The sequence below is a fragment of the Artemia sp. Qi Xiang Cuo genome, chromosome 19 (assembly GCF_049724085.1).
Source record: "Artemia sp. Qi Xiang Cuo chromosome 19, ASM4972408v1, whole genome shotgun sequence".
Lineage (NCBI taxonomy): Eukaryota > Metazoa > Arthropoda > Branchiopoda > Anostraca > Artemiidae > Artemia > Artemia sp. Qi Xiang Cuo.
This window is the reverse complement of record NC_142812.1, coordinates 49,262,060-49,286,301: the sequence shown is the minus strand read 5'-3', so window position 1 is coordinate 49,286,301 and position 24,242 is coordinate 49,262,060. Positions and strand designations below refer to the sequence as shown.

At 33.3% G+C, this 24,242-nt stretch overlaps 2 protein-coding genes across 2 annotated transcripts in view; both read right to left on the bottom strand.

The window, feature by feature from the left end:
* Positions 1-17,380, bottom strand: part of LOC148940950 (uncharacterized) — a 37,692-nt gene extending 20,312 nt beyond the window's left edge. The window contains exon 1 of the mRNA XM_089105118.1: positions 17,345-17,380. Within this exon, the coding sequence (XP_088961244.1) occupies positions 17,345-17,380 (36 nt within the window). The remainder of the gene's footprint in view (positions 1-17,344) is intronic.
* Positions 17,381-17,723: 343 nt separating this feature from the next.
* The window catches only part of LOC148940949 (uncharacterized), a 53,372-nt gene continuing 46,853 nt past the window's right edge, over positions 17,724-24,242 (bottom strand). The window contains exon 4 of the mRNA XM_089105117.1: positions 17,724-17,780. Coding sequence (XP_088961243.1) covers positions 17,724-17,780 — 57 coding nt within the window. The remainder of the gene's footprint in view (positions 17,781-24,242) is intronic.

Genomic DNA, 24,242 nt, shown 5'->3' with positions numbered 1-24,242 from the left:
AATTCTATTTGTTTGCAAGTCTGGGTTGGTGTTTGCAATTCCAAGTATCTGTCTTTGTTGGTTTGAATGTCTAAATTGTCTGTCTTTCTCTGTTTGTTTGTCTGATTGTATTTGTTTGCATGTCTGGGTTGGTGTTTGCAAGTCCAAGAATTTGTCTTTGTTGGTTTGAATGTCTAAAGTATCGGTCTTTATATTTTTGTGTGCCTGATTGTATTTGTTGGCATGTGCGGAATGGTGTTTGAAAGTCCAAGTATTAGTCTTTGCTGGTTTGAATATATAAAATGTATGTCTTTCTCTCTTTCTACATCTCATTTTATTAGGTTGAATGTCTGGGTTAGTTATTGCAAGTCCAAGTATTTGTCTTTGTTGGTTTGAATGTCTAAATGGTCTGTCTTTCTCTGTTTGTGTATCTGATTCTATTTGTTTGCATGTCTGGGTTGGTGTTTGTAAGTCCAAGTATTTGTCTTTGTTTGAAAGTCTAAAGTGTATGTTTTTCTCTGTTTATGTGTCTGATTCTTTTTGTTTGCAGGTCTGGGTTGGTGTTTGCAAGTCCAAGAATTGGTCTTTGCTGGTTTAAATGTCTAAAGTGTCTGTCTTTTCTCTGTTTACATGTCTAATTCTTTTTGTTTGCATGTTTGGGTTGGTGTTTGCAAGTCCAAGTATTTGTCTTTGTTCGTTTGAATGTCTAAAGTGTCTGTCTTTCTCTGTTTGTGTGTCTGATTCTATTTGTTTGCATGTCTGGGTTGGTGTTTGCAAGTCCGAGAAATTGTCTTTGTTGGTTTGAATGTCTGAAGTGTCTGTCTTTCTCTGTTTGTGTGTCTGATTCTATTTGTTTGCATGTCTGGATTAGTGTTTACAAGTCCAAGAATTTGTCTTTGTTGGTCTGAATGTCGAAAGTGTCTTTCTTTCTCTGCTTGTCTGTCTGATTCTATTATTTTGCTCGTCTAGATTTGTGTTTGCGTGTCCAAGAATTTGTCTTTTTTGGTATGAATGTTTAAATTGTATGTTTTTCGCTGTTTGTGTGTCTGATTCTATTTGTTTTCTTGTCTGGGTTGATTTTTGCATCTCCAAGTATTTTTCTTTGTTCGTTTGAATGTCTAAAGTGTCTGTCTTTCTGTGTTTATGTGTCTGATTATATTTGTTTGTACGTCTGGTTTGGTGTTTGCAAGTCCAAGTATTTGTCTTTGTTGGTTTGAATGTCTAAAGAGTCTGTATTTCTCTGTTTGTGTGTCTGGTTCTACTTGTATGCATGTCTCGGTTGGTGTTTGAATGTCCAGGCATTTGTTTTTGTTGATATTAATGTCTAAAGTGTCTTTCTCTGTTTGTGTGTCTGATTCTATTTGTTTGCATGTTTGGGTTGGTGTTTGGATGTCCAGGTATTTGTCTTTGTTGATATGAATGTCTAAAGTGTCTGTCTCTGTTTGTGTGTCTGATTCTATTTGTTTGCATGTCTGGGTTGGTGTTTGAAGGTCCAAGAATTTGTCATTGTTGGTTTGAATGTCTAAAGTGTCTGTCTTTCTCCGTTTCTGTGGCTGATTCTATTTGTTTCCGTGTCTGGGTTAATGTTTGCGAGTCCAAGAATTTGTTTTTGATGGTTTGAATGTCTATAATGTCTGTCTTTATCAATTTGTATGTCTGATTCTATTAATTTACGTGACTGTGCTGGTATTTGCAATTCCAAATATTTTTTTTTTTTGCTCTTAATGTGTGAATTGTCTGTCTTTCTCTGTTTACAAGTATGATTATTTTTTTTTACATGTCTGGGTTAGTGTTTGCAAGTCCAAGTATTTGTCTTTGTTGGTTCGAATAAATAAAGTGTCTGTCTTTCTCTGTTTGTATGTCTGATTCTATTTGTTTGCATGTCTGGGTTGGTGTTTGCAAGTCCAAGAAATTGTCTTTGTTGGTTTGAATGTCTAAAGTGTGTTTCTTTCTCTGTTTGTGTGTCTGATTCTATTTGTTTGCATGTCTGGATTAGTGTTTACAAGTCCAAGAATTTGTCTTTGTTGGTTTGAATGTCTAAAGTGTCTTTCATTCTCTGTTTGTGTGTCTGATTCTATTTGTATGCATGTCTGGATTGGTGTTTGCATGTCCAAGTATTTGTCTTTGTTGGTATGAATGTCTAGTTTGTCTGTCTTTCTCTGTTTATGTGTCTGATTCTATTTGTTTGCATGTCTGGGTTGGTGTTTGCAAGTCCAAGAATTTGTCATTGCTGGTTTGAATGTTTGTAGTGTCTGTCTGTCTATTTATTTGTGTCTGTTTATTTTTATTTTATTGACTGGTTTGGTGTTTGCTTGTCCAAGTTTTTACCTTTGTTTGCAATACCGGACTTTTTTTCAAGTAACTGCATTCACGTTAGGTTCATTTAGAATCACTTAGCGTGGCGCGCCACGCCAAGTGAGGTATTGCAAAAGGTTGGTATTGCAAACAAAGACAAATACTTGGGCATGCAAACACCAACCCAGACATGCATACAAATAGAATCAGGCACACAAACAGACAAAGACAGACACTTTAGACATTCAAACCAACAAAGACAAATACTTGGACTTGCAAAAACCAACCCAGACATGCAAACAAATAGAATCAGGCACATAAACATAGAATGACAGACACTTTAGACATTCAAACCAACAAAGACAAATTCTTGGACTTGCAAACATCAACCCAGACATGCAAACAAGTAGAGTCAGACACACAAACAGAGAAAGACAGACACTTTAAACATTCAAACCAACAAAGACAAATACTTGGACTTGCAAACACCAACCCAGACACGTAAACAAATAGAATCAGCCACATAAACGGAGAAAGACTGGCAAATTAGACATTCAAACCAAGAAAGACAAATTCTTGGACTTGCAAACACCAACCCAGACATACAATAGAATAGAATTAGACACACAAACAGAGAAAGACAGACACTTTAGACATTCAAACCAGCAATGACAAATTCTTGGACATGCAAACACCAATCCAGACATGCATACAAATAGAATCAGACACACAAACAGAGAAAGACAGACACTTTAGACATTCAAACCAACAAAAACAAATTCTTGGACTTGCAAACACCAACCCAGACATGCAAACAAATAGAATCAGACAAACAAACAGAGAAAGACACACACTTTAGACATTCAAACCAACAAAGACAAAGTCTTGGACTTGCAAACACCAACCCAAACATGCAAACAAATAGAATCAGACACACACAGAGAAAAAGACAGATACTTGTGACATTCAAACCAACAAAGAAAATACTTAGACTTGCAAACACCAACCCAGGACATTAACCCAGACACGCAAACAAATAGAATCAGACGCACAAACAGAGATAGACAGACACTTTAGACATTCATACCAACAAAGACAAATACTTGGACTTTCAAACACCAACCGAGACATGCGAACAAATAGAATCAGACGTGTAAACAGAGAAAGACAGACACTTTAGACCTTCAAACCAACAAAGACAAATCCTTGAACTTGCAAACATCAACCCAGGCATGCAAACAAGTAGAATCAGACACACAAACAGAGAAAGACAGACTATTTAATTATTCAAACCAACAAAGACAAATACTTGGACTTGCAAACCCAAACCAATACATTTAAACAAATAAAATCAGACACAGAAACGGAGAAAAAAAGACACTTTAGACATTCAAACAAAAGAAAATACTGATACTTACAAACACCAGCACGGATATAAAAACAGATAGAATCAGATACACAAAAAGATAAAGACAGACATTTTAGACATTCAAACCAACAAAGACAGATACTTGGACTTGCAAACACCAACCCAGTCATGCAAACAAATAGAATCAGACACACAAACAGAGAAATACAGACATTTTAGACATTCAAACCAACAAATACAAATACTTGGACTTACAAACACCAATCCAGACATGCAAACAAATATAATCAGACACAAAAACAGAGAAAGACAGACACTTTAGACATTCAAACCAACAAAGACACATTCTCGAACTTGAAAACACCAACCCATATATGCAAACAAATACAATCAGACACACAAACAGAGAAAGACAGACAATTTAGACATTCAAACCAACAAAGACAGATACTTGGAATTGCAAACACCAACTCAGACTTGCAAACAAATAGAATCAGACACACAAACAGAGAATGACAGATACTTTTTGACATTCAAACCAAAAAAGACAAATACTTTGACTTGCAAACACCAACCCAGACATGCAAAAAATAGATTCAGCCACATAAACAGAGAAAGACAGACACTTAAGACATTCAAACCAACAAAGACAAATAGTTGGAGTTGCAAACACTAACCCAGATATGCAAACAAAAAGAATCAGACATATAAACAGAGAAAAGACAGACACTTTAGACATTCAAACCAACAAAGACAAATTCTTGGACTTGCAAACACCAACCCAGACATGCAAACAAAAAGAATCAGACACAAAAACAGAGAAAAGACACACACTTTAGACATTCAAACCAACAAAGACAAATACTTGGACTTGCAAACACCAACCCAGACATACAAACAAAAAGAATCAGACATGTAAACAGAGAAAAGACAGACACTTTAGACATTCAAAGCTACAAAAACAAATTCTTGGACTTGCAAACACCAGCCCAGACATGCAAACAAATAGAATCAGACACACAAACAGAGAAAGACAGACAATTTAAACATTCAAACCAACAAAGACAAATACTTGGGCTTAAAAACACCAACCCAGACATGTAAACAAATAGAATCAGACACATAAACGGAGAAAGACTGACACTTTAGACATTCAAACCAACAAAGACAAATTCTTGGACCTGTAAAAACCAACCCAGACATGCAAACAAATAAAATCAGACACACAAACAGAAAAAGACAGACACTTTAGACATTCATACCAACAAAGACAAATACTTGGACATGCAAATTCCAACCCAGACATGCAAACAAATAGAATCAGAAACACAAACAGAGACAGACACTTTAGACATTCATACCAACAAAGACAAATACTTGGACTTGCAAACACCAACCCAGACGTACAAACAAATAGAATCAGACACATAAACACAGAAAGACAGACACTTTAGTCATTCAAACCAACAAAGACAAATTCTTGGACTCGCAAACACCAACCCAGACATGCAAACAAATAGAATCAGCCACATAAACAGAGAAAAATAGACACTCTAGACATTCAAACAAAGACAAATTCTTGGACTTACAAACACCAGCCCAGACATGCAAGCAAATAGAATCAGATACACAAACAGAGAAAGACAGAAAATTTAGACATTCAAACCAACAAAGACAAATACTTGGACTTGCAAACACCAACCCAGACATGCAAACAAATAGAATCAGACACACAAACAGAGAAAGACAGACATTTTAGACATTCAAACCAACAAAGACAAATACTTGGACTTGCAAACACCAATCTAGACATGCAAACAAATAGAATCAGACATACAAACAGGTAAACACAGACACTTTAGACATTCAAACCCACAAAGACAAATTCTTGGACTTACAAACACTAACCCAGACATGCAAACAAAAAGAATCAGACATGTGAACTTATAAAACACAGACATGCAAACAAATAGAATCAGACACACAAAAAGAGAAAGACAGACATTTTAGACGTTCAAACCAGCAAAGACAAATACTTGGACTTGCAAACACCAATCCAGACATACAAACAAATAGAATCAGACACACACAGAGAGAAAGACAGACACTTTAGACATTCAAACCAACAAAGACAAATTCTTGGACTTTAAAACACCAACCCAGACATGCAAACAAGTATAATAAGACACACAAACATACAAAGACAGGCACTTTAAACATTCAAAACAACAAATACAAATACTTCGACTTGGAAACATCAACCCAGACATGCAAACAAATAGAATCAGACACACAAACAGAGAAAGACAGACATTTTAGACATTCAAACCAACAAAGAAAAATACTTTGACTTGCAAACACCAACCCAGACATGTAAACAAATAGAATCAGACACACAAAAAGAGAAAGACAGACTCTTTAGACATTCAAACCAACAGACAAATTCTTGGATTTGCAAACACCAACCCGGACGTGCAAACAAATAGAATCAGACACACAAACAGAGAAAGACAGACACTTTAGACATTCAATCCAACAAAGACAAATACTTGGACTTACAACACTAACCCAGACATGCAGACAAAAATAATCAGATATGTAAACAGGGAAAAGACAGACACTTGAGACATTCAAACCAAAAAAAACAAATTCTTGGACTTACAGACATCAGCCCACACATGCATTCAAATAGAATCAGACACATAAACTTAGAAAGACAGACACTTTAGACATTCAGACCAAAATTAACAGATTGCCAGACTTAAAGACAGTAGCCCAGAAATGCAAACAAAAAGAATCAGACTTGTAAACAGAGAAAAGACAGAGAATTTACACATTCAGACCTGCAAAAACAAATTCTTGGACTTGCAAACATCAGCCCAGACATGCAAACAAATAGAATGAGTCACACAAACAGAGATAGACACACATTTTAGGCATTCAAACCATCAAAAAAAGATACTTGGACTCTTAAACACCAACCCAGACATGTAAACAAATAGCTTCAGCCACATAAACGGAGAAAGACAGACACTTTAGACATTCAAACCAACAAAGATAAATTCTTGGACCTGCAAACACCAACACAGACATGCAAAGAAATAGAATCAGACACGCAAACAGTGAAAGACAGACACTTTAGACATTCAAACCAATAAACACAAATACTTTGACTTGCAAACACCAACCCAGACATGTATACAAATAGCTTCAGCCACATAAACGGAGAAAGACAGATACTTTAGACATTCAAACCAATAATGACAAATTTTTGGACTTGCAAACACCAACCCAGACATGCAAAAACATAGAATCAGACAAAAAAACAGAGACAGAACTGAGGCATTAGAACCAGCAAAGACAAATTATTGAACTTTCAAACAACAGCCCTGACCTACGAAAAGAAAAACCAAACGCACAAAAAGAAGATTACAGATGAATTAGACATTCAAAGCTAGACATAGAAGAAGTAGTAGAATCAAACAATCACCCAGACAAGCAAATACATAGAATCAGACACTTAATCACAGAAAGACAGACCCTTTAGTCATTCAAACCAACAAAGACAAATTCTTGGACTTGCAAACACCAACCCAGACATGCAAACAAATAGAATCAACCACATAAAAAGAGAAAAAACAGACACTTTAGACATTCAAACAAAAGCAAATTCTTGGACTTACAAACACCAACACAGATATACAAAAAGATAGAATCAGAAACACAAAAAGAGAAAGACATACAATTTAGATATTCAAACAAACAAAAACAGATTCTTAGGCTTACAAAAACCAACCCAGACATGCAAACAAAAAGAAACAGGCATACAAACAGAGAAAGAGTGAAAATTTAGAAATTAAAACCAACAAATACAAATACTTGGACTTGCAAACATCATTCCAGACATGCAAACAAATAGAATCAGACGCACAAAAAGAGAAAGACCTCCACTTTAGAAATTCAAGCGTACAAAGAAAAATTATTCGATTTGCAAATATCAACCTGCACATACCATAAAATAAAAGCAGGCACACAAATATATAACTACATACACTTTTTGTATTCAAACACAAAAACACAAATACTTAGAATTGAACATACCAGACCAGACTTGAAAATACATATACTCAGCAGCAAAAACAGACAAAGACATACATTTTAGACGTTCATACCAACAAAGAAAAATTCTTTGACTTGCAAACACCAATCAAGAAATGCAAACAAATAGAATTAGACACACAAAAAGATAAAGACAGACACTTTAGCCATTCAAACAAACAAAGAAAAAATTTTTGGACTTGCAAACACCAACCCAGACATGCAAACAAATAGAATCAGACACACAAACAGAGAAAGACAGACACTTTAGACATTCAAACCCACAAAGACAAATACTTGGACTTGCAAACACTAACCCAGACATGCAAACAAAAAGAATCAGACTTGTGAACTGAGAAAAGACAGACATGCAAACAAATAGAATTAGACACACAAAAAGAGAAAGACAGACATTTTAGACATTCAAACCAACAAAGACAAATACTTGGACTTGCAAACACCAATCCAGACATGCAAACAAATAGAATCATACACACAAACAGAGAAAGACAGACACTTTAGACATTCAAACCAAAAAAGACAAATACTTGGACTTGAAAACACCAACCCAGAAATGCAAACAAATAAAATCAGACACACAAACATAGAAAGACAGACACTTTAGACATTCAAACCAAGAAAGACAAATACTTGGACTTGCAAACACCAACCCAGACATGCAAACAAATAGAATCAGACACATAAACAGAGAAAGGCAGACATTTTAGACATTCAAACCAACAAAAACAAATACTTTGACTTGCAAACACTAGCCCAGACATGCAAACAAATAGAATCAGACACAAAAAAAGAGAAAGACAGACACTTTAGACATTCAATCCAACAAAGACAAATTCTTGGATCTGCAAACACCAACCCAGACTTGCACACAAATAGAATCATACACAAAAAGAGAGAAAGACGGACAATTTAGACATTCAAACCAACAAAGACCAATACTTGGAGTTGCAAACACTAACCCAGACATGCAAACAAATAGAATCATGCCTATAAACAGAGAAAGACAGACACTAGGTAAACCACGACAAAACATCACTGAAATAATCCAAGTCTTGCATTTCAATGAAAGAAATTCAAAATGAACTTTGTAAAATCAAGAGAATGTAAAAATCCAAAATGAACTTCGAAAAATCAAGAGAATGTAACTGTGACAAGGTAAACCACGACAAAACACTACTGAAATATTCCAACTCCTGCATTTCAACGAAAGAAATCCAAAATAAACTTTGAAAAATCAAGAGAATATAACTGTGACAAGGTAAACCACGATAAAAACACTACTGAAATGTTCCAACTCTTGCATTTCAACGAAAGATATTCAAAATGAATTTTGAAGAATCAAGAGAATGTAACTGTGATTTTTGTTTTGTTTTAAGTATGTTTCATCTCATTCGAAGACATTTAAAAAAAAGTTGAAAAAAATTATATATTGTTAAAAAAAAAAAAAAAAAAAATGGGGGAGGGGAGGGGCACCTTTCGAGTTTGGGGATAGGGGACCTTTGGGGGGTTGATGTCTCTGCTGGTTAGGGTCGTTGGTGATAATGATCCTTCATGGTTCGTACTCACATACACCTTACTACTTGATTTGCAAGGATTTCTAAGGTTTGTTCTGAATTTCATTATTAAAATTCTTTTCTTGCCATCTACATCTCTCTTACTATCAACTTTTTAGTATACTAACGTTAGACACTATCTTAAACTGACAACACTGTTCAAACACCACTTGTTTATTATACAGAAAACATTGGAGAGGTAGAGCTAGGTCAACTCACAATGTCATTCTATCATCATTAACCATTTTCATAGATTTATGTTGTTCCAAATTTATAACAAATTGCCTGAGTTAACAAGCCCTCGTTATACTCTATTTTAAACTGACAACACTGTTCAAACATCACTTGTGTATTATACGGAACATATCGAAGAAGTAAAGCTAGGTCAACTCACAATGCCATTCTATCATAATTAACCATTTTCATAGATTTATGTTGTCCCAAATTTATAACAAATTGCAAATTTGCAAATATTATCTAGCTCTTTTTTTTCCCTGTTATTCATTTAATATCGTTCGTATAGTCCAATTCGCGAATCCCTTATCCCTTTTTTTTCTCCACCTTCATAACATCCAATCACTAATTAGAATCATTCACACTCCTGTTATTCAAACATAAATTAATATCGTTCATAGAGTTCAATTAGCAAATGGTAAACCCTTTTTTTGTAAATAGAGTTATTTTTTTGGTAAATGATTCAACAGCATATTGGCATCAATTCTAGACATGTTATATTCTTAATCAAACTCTTCTCGAGTTAAGGCAATTGTCCAAAAAAATATATCGTTTTTTGCAAGGGGAATCCCCGCTCGTTTGGAAAGGTACCAAGGAAAGGCAAGCAAATCCATAGGTACATGCCCTGGAAAGGTGCCAAGGAACGTAATCTCCCGAAATAGCACAGGAAGGAACACAATCTCCCCAAAATGGTACATAGCACTCTACTTATAGTTTTGATTTACAATTTTGAATTTGATTGAACCTGACATCTAGCAACTATTGGATGAGGGTCTTCCTGACAATTTCAGTAAAATATTTTTAAACTTGACGCACATTTTGCTTGGATCTAAGGAAAAAACTAGTTTTTAGTGACACCTATACAATCAAAGCTAGAAGAATAGGTAGGAGGAAACACTAAACAGTAGAAAGGGGGGTACCAGCGCGACGAGGACAATACCCCTTTGAATCCCGATCCGGATACTTTTTTTTAAAACTCCCACGATCACCACGTGGTTTATGGTTTTCTCACTGAGAATGAAAAAACATGAATTTTCTCACTTTGAAGGATGTTTCAAGGTCAATTTATTTGCTGTTGTTTGTCCAGGTGTAATGACATTGGGGTGATTTACATAATCGGCGGGGAAATTATTGGTTCACGAAGGGGGAATTAAGAAACAAACATGGCTTCATTGTTGTTTGGCTAGCCTAACCTGAGAAATTGATTTACATAATCGGCGGGAAAATTATTGATTCACGAGGGGGGAATTAAGAAACATTATGGCTTCTTTAATCTTAGGTCTGTGGGATAAACATTCTTTAGGTCAGAGACAAAAATTAATATTCTATTTTTTAATAGGGCTTCATTGATCTTTAGTGTCAGGATTTATAAATGACATCACATGTTATCTTGGAAATATGCGGGAGTCTAAAGAAATAGAAATTCTATTTTTAAATACGGCTTCACTGAGCTTTAAGTCGGAGAGATAAATTGATATTCTAACGAAACCATAATAGTTTAGCTAGGAACATTTATGAGATGAAGAGATTAACGTAGGAAAGGGTTTCCTAGAAATTTGAAATGTGAAAGCACAGAGATGCCAAAAAACAAAAGGAACACACAGAAATTACTTTTAGGGGATTATTTGGGCGAAACGGTTTTAGACAGCTTATGGAATTATTTCGGCGAAACAGTTAGAGACATTTTAAAAGATGATTTAAAAGATGATTTTAAAAGAGGTTTTGAGTGTGGTCGTTATAATACACAAGTTGTATATGAACAGTGTTCTGAGGTCCCCTATCACAACCCCAAAGGGCCCCGATCGCCCAATCCCGATCTAAAGGGTTCCAATCCCCATACCCCAATCCAGAACCAACCCCCCGGTCCCCAATGGTTACCAGGGCTCCCAAAGGGCCCCCGGACTCCCAAAGGCCCACCCCCGGTCCCCAAGGCCCCAAAGGGCCCCGAGCCCCCTACCCCGCTCCACCACGGTCCCCCAGGCTCCCCATGAGCCACCGGACCCCCAAAGGCCCTCCTCGGGTCCTCAAAGGTCCCCCAGGCTCCCAATGGGCCACCGGACCCCCAAAGAGCCCCTCCCCCCCCCCTTTGGTCCCCAAAGGGCCCCCCTCCCTCTCCCTCCATCTCCCCCCCTCCTTCCCATCCCCTCCCCATCCCCTCCCCCTCCCCTCCCCTCCCACCCATCCCCTCCTCCCCTCCCATCCTCCCCTCCTCCCCTCCCCTTCCCTTCCCCATTTTTTAATATTTTTTTGTGCATTGAGACACAGAACGACCCTCCCCCCCCGGCCCCTCCCTCCCCAAAAAAAAGGTCCCCCGACACCCCAAAGGCCTGATTTTTCAAACTTCATTTTGAATTTCTTTCATTGAAATGCAAGAGTTGGAATATTTCAGTAGTGTTTTTTCATGGTTTACTATGTCACAGTTAAATTCTCTTGATTATTCAAAGTTCATTTTGGATTTCTTTCATTGAAATGCAAGAGTTGGAATATTTCAGTAGTGTTTTGTTGTGGTTTACATTGTCACAGTTACATTCTCTTGATTTTTCAAAGTTCATTTTGGTTTTCTATCGTTGAAATGCAAGAGTTGAATTATTTCACTAGTGTTTGTCATGGTTTACCTTGTAAGTTTTACATTTTCTTGTTTTTTCAAAGTTCATTTTGAATTTCTTTCGTTGAAATGCAAGAGTTGGAATATTTCAGTAGTGTTTGGTTGTGGTTTACCTTGTCACAGTTACATTTTCTTGATTTTTCAAAGTTCGTTTGTATTTATTTATTTTAAATGAAATTGTTTGTCTATTTCACGATAGTTTTTGGTTGGTTTACATTATCACAGTTATATTCTCTGGATTTTTCTAAGTTCAATTTTAATGTCTTTAGTTGACATGGAAGAGTTGGACAATTTCGGTAGTGTTTGTTATTGTTTTTACTTGTCACATTTAAACTTTCTGGAATTTTCATTTTACATTTTGATTGTCGTCCATTTAAGATCAAGAGTGTGAATATTTCAGTAGTGTTTGGTTATGGTTTACCTTGTCACAGTTACATTTTCACGTTTTTCCTTAGAAATGTTGAATTTCATACGTATTAATTCAATATTTTTAATCTTTACGTCTCGTTTGGTTCTCGTTTTAAATTGAAAATTTAAATTAAATTTATTTTTCAAACTTCATAATTTTTTTATTTCTTTGAAATGAAAGAGTTGGAATATTTCAGTAGTGTTTGGTTGTGGTTTACCTTGTCACAGTTACATTTTCTTGATTTTTCAAAGTTCATTTTGAATTTTTTTCGTTGAAATACAAGAGTTGGAATATTTCATTAGTGTTTGGTTGTGGTTTACCTTGTCACAGTTACATTTTCTTGATTTTTCAAAATTCATTTTGAATTTCTTTCTTTGAAATGCAAGAGTTGGAATATTTCAGAAGTGTTTGGTTGGGGTTTACCGAGTCAGAGTTACATTTTATTTATTTTTAAATTTTCATTTAGAATTTCTTTCGTTGAAATGAAAGAGTTGGAATATTTCAGTAGTGTTTGGTTGTGGTTTACCTTATCACAGTTACATTTTCATGATTTTTCAAAGTTTATTTTTAATTTCTTTCATTGAAATTCAAGAGTTGTAATATTTCAGTAGTGTTTGGGAGAGGTATACCTTGTCACAGTTACATTTTCTTGATTTGTCAAAGTTCATTTTGAATTTCTTTCGTTGAAATGCAAGAGTTGGAATATTTCAGTAGTGTTTGGTTGTGGTTTACCTTGTCACAGTTACATTTTCTTGATTTTTCAAAGTTCATTTTGAATTTCTTTCGTTGAAATGCATGAGTTGGAATATTTCAGTAGTGTTTGGTTATTGTTGAACTTTTCACTTTTTATCTTTCTTGTTCTTTCTATTTTAAGTTTTTATTTATTTCTTTGAAATGCACTAGTTGGAATTTTTCAGTAGTGTTTGGTTGTGGTTTACCATGTCACAGTTACATTTTCATGATTTTTCAAAGTTCATTTGAATTTCTTTCGTTGAAAAGAAAGAGTTGGAATATTTCAGTAGTGTTTGCTTTTGGTTTACCTTGTCACAGTTACATTGTCTTAAACCTTGTCACAGTTACATGTTCTTGATTTTTTAAAGTTCTTTTTTAATTTCTTTCGTTGAAATGCAAGATTTGGAATATTTCAATAGTGTTTGGTTGTTGTTTACCATGTCATAGTTACATATTCCTTATTTGTCAAATTACATTGAGGATTTCTTAAATTGAAATGCAAGAGTTGGAATATTTCAGTTGCGTTTGGGTATTCTTGTCATTGTCAAATTGTCATTCTCTCTATTTTTCAAAGTTCATTTGGACTTTAATTCAGTTAATAGCACGTTATTCAATCTTTAAGAAGCGTTTGGTTGTGGTTTAAAATGTAACACTTACAGACTGTTGATTTTTCACTGCTCATTTTGGATTTCGTTCTTTGAAATGAAAGAGTTGGAATATTTCAGTAGTGTTTGGTTGTGGTTTACATTGTCACAGTTACAATTTCATTATTTTTCAAAGTTCTTTTTGAATTTAATTCGTTGAAATGCACGAGTTGTAATATTTCAGTAGTGTTTTCTGTTGGGTTAACTTGTAACAGTTACATTTTCTTGATTTTTCAAAGTTCTTTGGAATTTCATTCGTTGAAATGCAAGAGTTGGAATATTTCAGTAGGGTTTGGTTGTGGTTTACCTTGTCACAGTTACATTTTCTTGATTTTTTAATATTAATTTGAATTTCTTTTGTTGAAATGTAAGAGTTGGAATCTTTCAGTTTTTTTTGTGTGTGGTTTACAATGTTAAAGATACATTTTCTTAAACAATGAAACATAATAATGAAATTTAATGTTATAAGCTCAAGATGAATTAAATTCTTTTAAATGCAAGAGTTTTTATATTTAAGTAGTGTTTGGTTGTGGTTTACCTTGTCACAGTTACATTTGCCTGAGTTTTCAAAGTTTATTTTGAATTTTTTTCGTTGAGATGCAAGAGTTGGAATATTTCAGTAGTGTATGGTTATGGTTTAACTTGTATCATTTTCTTTTTCGTTTTTCTTCAATGTTCATTTTGAATTTCCTTCGTTGAAAACATATATTTGGATTATTTCAGTAGTTTTTGGGTGTGGTTTACCGTATAAAAGTTAAAAAATCTATATATTTCTATTCTTTAGATTTTTATATTACATTTATTTTAACGAGTCGAAATATTTCAGTAGTGTTTGGTTGTGGTTTACCTTGTCACAGTTACAATTTCATGATTTTTCAATGTTCTATTTGAATTTAGTTCTTTGAAATGCAAGAGTTGGAATATTTCAGTAGTGTTTTGTTGTGGTTTACCTTGTCATAGTTACATTTTCATTATTTTTCAAAGTTCATTTTGAATTTCTTTCGTTGAAATGCAAGAGTTGAAATATTTCAGCAGTGTTTGGTTGTGGTTTACCTTGTCACAGTTACATTTTCTTGATTTTTCAAAGTTCATTTTGAATTTCTTTTGTTGAAATGCAAGAGTTGGAATATTTCAGTAGTGTTTGGTCGTGGTTTACCTTATCACAGTTACATTTTCTTGATTTTTCAAAGTTCATTTTGAATTTCTTTCTTTGAAATGCAAGAGATGGAATATTTCAGTAGCTTTTTGTTGTTGTTTAACTTTTCTAATTTTAATTGTTCATTTTTGTCATTGGTCTTTTTTAATTTCTTTCGTCGAAATTCAAGAGTTTGAATATTTATCTTGTGTTTGGTTGTGGTTTACATTGTCAATGTTAAATTTTCCTTATTATTCAATTATATTTTTTAATTTATTTAGTTGAAATGAAATAGTTGTAATATTTCAGTAGTGTTTGTTTTTTTTTAAAATTTTAATATATAAATTTTACTTAATTATATAATTTAATTTTGAATTTCTGTCGTTTAATTTAAAGATTTTTAATATTTAATTATTTTATGTTCTTGGTTGAACTTATCATAGACACATATAAATGAAATTTCAATGTACTATTTTTTTGACTGTCGATTACTAGAAAGTTATTGACGTTGAATGGATCAGTCGAGGGGGGTATACATAGTCCAAGTTTTATTATCATGATTTTTAAATGTTCATTTTGAAATACATACGGCTTAAATAACGAGTTTTTATATAGCATTCTTGTTTGGTTGTGGTTTGAATTGTCAAAGTTACATTTTATTTATTTATAAAAGTTCATTTGAATTTCTTTTGATGAAATGCAAGAGTTGGAATATTTCAGTATCGTTTGGTTGTGGTTTACCTTGTCACAGTTACATTTTCTTGATTTTTCAAAGTTAATTTCTATTTTCTTTCTTTGAAAAGCTAGAGTTGGAATATTTCAGTAGGGTTTTGTTGTGGTTTAACTTTTCACAGTTACATTTTCTTGATTTTTTCAATTTTCATTTGAATTTATTTCTTTGAAATGCAAGAGTTGGAATTTTTAAGTAGTGCCTGGTATTTGTTTACCGTGTCAAATTTACATTCTCTTTATTTTTCAATGATGATTTTGAATTTCTCTCGTTGATATGCAAGTGTTGGATTATTTCAGAAGTGTTTGGTTGTTGTTTACCTTGTCACAGTCATATTTTCTTTATTTTTCTAAGTTCATTTTGAATTTCTTTCGTTGAAAATCAATAGTTGGAATATTTAAGTAGTGTTTGGTCATGGTTTACCTTGTCATAGTTACATTTTCTTGATTTTTCAAAGTTCATTTTGAATTTCTGTCGTTGAAATGCAAGAGTTGAACTATTTCAGTAGTTTTTGGTTGTGCTTTACCCTGTCACAGTTACATTTTCTTGATTTTTCAAAGATCATTTTGAATTTATTTCGTTGAAAAGCAAGAGTTGAAATATTTCAGTAGTGTTTGATTTTGGTTTACCTTGTTATAGTTAAATTTTCTAGATTTTTTCAAAGTTCATTTGAATTTCATTCATTGAAATGCAAGAGACGGAATATTTCAGTAGTGTTTGGTTGTGGTTTAACTTGTAAAAGTTATATTTTCGTTATTTTTCAAAGTTAATTTTGATATTATTTCATTGAAATGAAAGAGTTGGAATATTTCAATAGTGTAAGGTAATGGTTTACCTTGTCAAAGATACATTTTCTTAATTTTTCAAATTTATTTTGAATTTCTATCGTTGAAATGCAAGAGTTGGAATATTTCAGTAGTGTTTGGTTATCGTTTACCATGTCGCAGTTACATTTTCTTGATTTTTCAAACTTCATTTTGAATTTCTTTCGTTGAAATGCAAGAGTTGGAATAGTTTAGTAGTGTTTGGTTATTGTGTACATTGTCACAGTTACATTTTCTTGATCTTTCGAAGTGCATTTTGATTTTCTTTCGTTGAAATGCAAGAGTTGGAATATTTCACTAGTGTTTGATTGTGATATACCTTGTCACATGTACACACATGTATACACATGTACACACATGTGCTTATCATGAGTCTTCATGATAAGTTAACCTAACCTTTTCCGGTGAGTATGGTTAGGTTAGACTAGATTAAGTTAGGTTAGATTAGACTAGGTTAGGTTACGTATGACTATTTAGGTTAGGTTAAGTTAGGTTATGCTAGGTTATCCTATGGACATAGGCGTACGTCGCTGCTCCCCTTCTACCCGAACTTAGAAAAAACAAGACCCACATCAACAAACATAACCTCCACCTTCTCATAAATTTACAAAAATTTCACCCCTAACCTAAGCTAACCTAAGTGAAAGCTAACGACTGCTAACCTAACCACGTAAAATCTAACCTAACTGAATCTAGTATCTAAACACAATACAAACCGGACCGTGAGCTTTTAAATTATCATGAGCACTCATGATCTGCACATGCGTTTACATGTTTATACATGTGTGTACATGTGACAAGGTATACCACAACCAAACACTAGTGAAATATTCCAACTCTTGCATTTCAACGAAAGAAATTCAAAATGAACTTTGAAAAATCAAGAAAATGTAACTGTGACAAGGTAAATCACAACCAAACACTAGTGAAATATTACAACTCTTGCATTTCAATGAAAAAAATTCAAAATGAAGTTTGAAAAATCAAGAAAATTTAACTGTGAATTTTTAAACGACAAAAACAAAAAACTTAAAAAGAAAAAAACTGGCTTTAAAACTAATTTATTAATACATGAATTTGAAAAATCAAGAAAATTTAACTTCGATCAGGTAAACCATTACCAAACCCTACTGAAATAGTCAATCTCGTGCTCTTCAACGAAAGAATTACAAAATGAACATTGAAAAATCACGAAAATGTAACTGTGACAAGGTAAACCATAACCAAACACTACTGAAATATTCCGACTCTTGCATTTCAATGAAAGAAATTCAAATGAACTTTGAAAAAATCAAGAAAATGTAACTGTAACAAGGTAAACCATAAGCAAAAACTAATGAAATATTTCAAATCTTTCTTTTAAACGAAATAAATTCAACATGAGATCTGAAAAATCAAGAAAATGTAACTGTGACAAGGTAAACCACAACCAAACAGTACTGAAATAGTCCAACTCTTGCATTTCAACGACAGAAATTCAAAATGAACTTTAAAAATCACGAAAATGTAACTATGACAAGGTAAACCATGACCAAACACTACTGAAATATTCCAACTCTTGCATTTCAACGAAAGAAATTCAAAATGAACATTTAAAAATAAAGAGAATATAACTGTGACAAGGTAAACCACAACCAAACACTTCTGAAATAATAAAACTATTGCATATCAAAGAGATAAATTAAAAATTAACATTGAAAAATCAAGAGAATGTAACTTTGACACTTTAAACCAATGCAAGGCACTACTGAAAAAATCAAACTATTGCATTTCAAGTAAATAAATTCAAATGAACTATTAAAAAATCAAAAAAATGTAACTGTGACAAGGTAAACCAAAACAAAACATTAATGAAATATTCCATTTCTTGCTTTTCAACGACAGAAATTCATAATGAAATTTGAAAAATCAAGAAAATGTAACTGAGACACGGTAAACCACAACCAAACACTACTGAAATATTCCAACTCTTGCATTTCAACAAAAGAAATTCAAAATGAACTTTGAAAAATCAAGAAAATGTAACTGTGACAAGTTAAAACACAACCAAACACAACTTTAATATTAAAACTATTTCAATAAACAGAATTTTAATCAATAAGAACATTTTATAAAAATGAAAATATAACATTTACTATTATAACCACACCCGCACTATACTTAAATCGTCCATCACTTGCTTGTAAATGGCTGTAAATCAAAATGAACAATGAAATTTCATGACTAAGTATCTAAGATACGGTCATCAATGATAATACACTACAGACAAAGTAAAAAAAATGAATTTACATGTAAGAAATTCAAAATGAAATGTGAAAAATCAAGAAAATGTAACTGTGACAAGGTAAACCATAACCAAACACTACTGAAATATTTCAACTCTTGCTTTTCAACGAAAGAAATTCAAAATGAACTTTGAAAAATCATGAAAATGTAGCTTTGACAAGGTAAACCACAACCAAACACTACTGAAATATTCCAACTCTTGCATGTCAACGAATGAAATTCAAAATGAACTTTGAAAAATCCAGAAAATGTAACTGTGACAAGGTAAACCACAACCAAAAACTACTGAAATATTACAACTCTTTCATTTCAACGAAAGAAATTAAAAATGAACTTTGAAAAATCAATAAAATGTAACTGTGACAAGTTAAACCACAAACAAACACTAATGAAAAATACAAAATCTTGAAATTCAACCACTGAACATCAAAATGTACAAAGAAAAATAAAGAAGATGTAACTGTGACAATGTATACCATAACCATACACTACTGAAATATTCCAACTCTTGCATTTCAACAAAAGAAATTTAAAATGAACTTTGAAAAATCAAGAAAATGTAACTGTGACAAGGTAAACCCCAACCAAAGACTACTGAAATATTCCAACTCTTTCATTTCAAAGAAAGAAATTCAAAATGAACTTTGAAAAATAAGGAAAATGTAACTGTGACATGGTAAACGAAAACCAAACACTACTGAAATATTCCAACTCTTAGATTTCAACGATAGAAATACTAAATGAACTTTGAAAAATCAAGAAAATGTAGCTGCGAAAAGGTAAACCGAAGTCAAACACTTCTTAAATATTACACCTATTGCATTTCAACTAAATAAATTCATATGTACTTTGAAAAATCACGAGAATGTAACTGTGGCAAGTTAAACATTATGCAAACACTACTTAAATATTCCATATATTTCTTTTCAATGAAAGAAATTATAAATGATATTTGAAAAATCAAGAAAATGTAACTGTGACATTGTAAACCACAACCAAACACTACTGAAATATTCCAACTCTTGCATTTCAATGAAAGAAATTCAAAATGAACTTTGAAAAATCACGAAAATGTAACTGTGACAAGGTAAACCACGACCAAACACTACTGAAATATTCCAACTCTTGCATTTCAACGAAAGAAATTCAAAATGAACTTTGAAAAATCAAGAAAATGTAACTGTGACAAGGTAAACCACAACCTACCACTACTGAAATATTCCAAATCTTTCATTTAAATGAAGTAAATTAAAAATTAACTTTGAAAAATCAATAATATGTAAATGTGACAAGGTAAACAACAACCAAACACTACTGAAATATTCCAACTCTTGCATTTCATCGAAAGAAATTCAAATGAACTTTGAAAAATCAAGAGAATGCAACTGTGACAAGGTAAACCATAAGCAAACACTGCTGAAATATTCCAACTCTTGCTTTTCAATGAAAGAAATTCAAAATGAACTTTGAAAAATCAAGAAAATGTAACTGTGACAAGGTAAACCACAACCACACACCACTGAAATATTCCAAATCTTGCATTTCAACGAAAGAAGTTCAAGATGAACTTTGAAAAATGAAGAAAATGTAACTTTTACATGGTAAACCATAAACAAACACTACTGAAATATTCCAACTCTTGCATTTCAACGATATAAATTCAAAATGAACTTTGAAAAATCAAGAAAATGTAACTGTGAAAATTTAAAACACAACCAAACACTACTGAAATATTCCAAATCTTGCATTTCAACGAAAGAAATTCAAAATGAACTTTGAAAAATCAAGAAAAAGTAACTGTGATAAGGTAAACCACGACCAAACACTACTGAAATATTCCAACTCTTGCATTTCAACAAAAGAAATTAAAAATGAACTTTGAAAAATCAAGAAAATGTAACTATGACAAGGTAAACCACAACCAAACACTGCTGAAATATTTCAACTCTTACATTTCAACGAAAAAAATTCAAAATGAACTTTGAAAAATCATGAAAATGTAACTATGTCAAGGTAAGCCACAACCAAACACTACTGAAATATTCCAACTCTTGCATTTCAACGAATGAAATTCAAAAAGAACTTTGAAAAATCAAGAAAATATAACTGTGACAAGGTAAACCACAACCAAACATTACTGAAATATTCAAAATCTTGAATTTCAAAGAAAGAAATTAAAAATAAACTTTGAAAAATAAAGAAAATGTAGATGTGACCAGGTAAACCACAACCAAACACTACTGAAATATTCCAATTCTTCTATTTCAACGAAAGAAATTCACAATGAACATTGAAAAATCAATAAGATGTAACTGTGACAAGGTATAACATAACAATACACTACTGATATATTACAACTATTTATTTTAAATTATATAAAATAAAAATTAATATGAATAAATAGAAAATGAAACTTTGACAAGTTAAAACATGTCCCACCGATTCTGTAATAAAAATTAACCATATTTTATATGTAAGAAATAAAAAATAAGCATTGAAAATTCAAGAAAATGTAACTGTGACAATGTAAACCACAACCAAACACTACTGAAATATTCAAACTCTTGCATTTCAATGAAAGAAATTCAAAATAAACTTTGAAAAATCAGGAAAATGTAACTGTGACAAGGTAAACCACAACCAAACACTACTGACATATTCCAACTCTTGCATTTCAACGAAAAACATTCAAAATGAAATTTGAAAAATAAAGAAAATGTAACTGTGACATGGTAAACCACATCCAAACACTACTTGAATATTCCAACTCTTGCATTTCAGATGAAGAAATTCAAAATGAATTTTGAAAAATTAAGAAAATGTAACTGTGACAAGGTAAACCACAACCAAACACTACTGAAATATACCATAACTTTCATTTCAACTAAATAAATTCAAAATTAACTTTTAAAAATCAAGAAAATGTAACTGTGAAAAGTTAAAACACGACCAAAAACAACTTAAAAAGTGCAAGTATTGCATTCAATATTAAGACATTCAAATTTAAGTTTGAAAATTAAAGAAATTGTCAGTGTTACATGGTAAACCACAACCAAACACTACTGAAATATTCCAACTCTTGCATTTCAACGATAGAAATTCAAAATGAATTTGAAAAATCAAGAAAATGTAACTGTGACAAGGTAAACCATAACCAAACACTACTGAAATATTCCAACTCTTGCATTTCGACGAAAGAAATTCAAAATGAACTTTGAAGAATCAAGAAAATGTAACAGTGTCAAGGTAAACCACAACCAAACACTACTTAAATTTTCCAACTCTTGAATTTAAATGAAATAAATTCAAGATTAACTTTGAAAAATCAAGAAAATTTAACTGTGACAAGTCCAACCACAACCTAACACTACTGAAATATTGCAACACTTGCATTTCAACGAAAGAAATTCAAAATGAACTTTGAAAAATCAAGAAAATGTAACTGTGACATGGTAAACCACAACCAAACACTACTTAAATATTGCAACTCTTGCAATTAAATGAAAGAAATTCAAAATAAACTGTTAACAATAATGAGAATGTAGATGTGAAAAGCTAAAACACAACAAAATACTACAGAAATATTCCAACTCTTGCATTTCAACGAAAGAAATTCAAAATGAACTTTGAAAAATCAATAAAATGTAACTATGACAAGGTAAACCATGACAAACACTAGTGAAATAATTCAACTCTTGCATTTCAACGAAATAAAACCAAAATGAACTTTGAAAAATCAAGAGAATGTAACTGTGACAAGGTAAACCACAACAAAACACTACTGAAATATTCCAACTCTTGCAATTCAATGAAAGAAAACCAAAATGATCTTTGAAAAATCAAGAGAATTTAACTGTGACATGGTAAACCATGACAAAACACTACTGAAATATTCCAACTCTTGCATTTCAATGAAATAAATTCAAAATGAAGTTTGAAAAATCAGGCCTTTGGGGTGTCGGGGGACCTTTTTTTTGGGGGGGGGAAGGGCCGGGGGGGAGGGTCGTTCTGTGTCTCAATGCAAAAAAAAATATTAAAAAATGGGGAAGGGAAGGGGAGGGGAGGAGGGGAGTAGGGGAGGAGGGGAGGGGAGGAGGGTGAGGGGATGGGTGGGAGGGGAGGGGAGGGGAGGGGATGGGGAGGGGATGGGAAGGAGGGGGGGGGGAGATGGAGGGAGAGGGAGGGGGGCCCTTTGGGGACCAAAGGGGGGGAGGGGCTCTTTGGGGGTCCGGTGGCCCATTGGGAGCCTGGGGGACCTTTGAGGATCGGGGTAGTGGGATCGGGGCCCTTTGGGGCTTTGGGGACCGGGTGAGGGCCTTTGGGAGTCCGGGGGCCCTTTGGGAGCCCTTGGAACCTTTGGGGACCGGGGGGTTCCTTCTGGATTTGGGTATGGTGATTGGAACCCTTTGGATCGGGGTAGGGGGATCGGGGCCCTTTGGGGTTGGGGTAGGGGACCTCACGACACTGTTAAAATATAACTTTTGTATTATAACGACCACACTCAAAACCTCTTTTAAAATCATCTTTTAAATCATCTTTTAAAATGTCTCTAACTGTTTCGCCGAAATAATTCCAAAACCTGTCTAAAACCGTTTCGCCCAAATAATCCCTTAAAAGTAATTTCTGTGTGTTCCTTTTGTTTTTTGGCATCTCTGTGCTTTCACATTTCAAATTTCTAGGAAACCCTTTCTTACGTTAATCTCTTCATCTCATAAATGTTCCTAGCTAAACTATTATGGTTTCGTTAGAATATCAATTTATCTCTCCGACTTAAAACTCAGTGAAGCCGTATTTAAAAATGGAATTTCTATCTCTTTAGACTCCCGCATAATTCCGAGATAACAAGTGATGTCATTTATAATTCCTGACACTAAAGATCAATGAAGCCCTATTAAAAAATAGAATATTAATTTTTCTCTCTGACCTAAAGAACGTTTATCCCTCAGACCTAAGATTAAAGAAGCCATAATGTTTCTTAATTCCCCCTTCGTGAATCAATAATTTTCCCGCCGATTATGTAAATCAATTTCTCAGGTTAGGCTAGCCAAACAACAATGAAGCCATGTTTGTTTCTTAATTCCCTCTTCGTGAACCAATAGTTTCCCCGCCGATTATGTAAATCACCCCAATGTCATTACACCTGGACAAACAACAGCAAATAAATTGACCTTGAAACATCCTTCAAAGTGAGAAAATTCATGTTTTTTCATTCTCACTGAGAAAACCATAAACCACGTGGTCATCGTGGGAGTTTTAAAAAAAAGTGTCCGGATCGGGATTCGAAGGGGTATTGTCCTCGTCGCGCTGGTACCCCCCTTTCTACTCTAA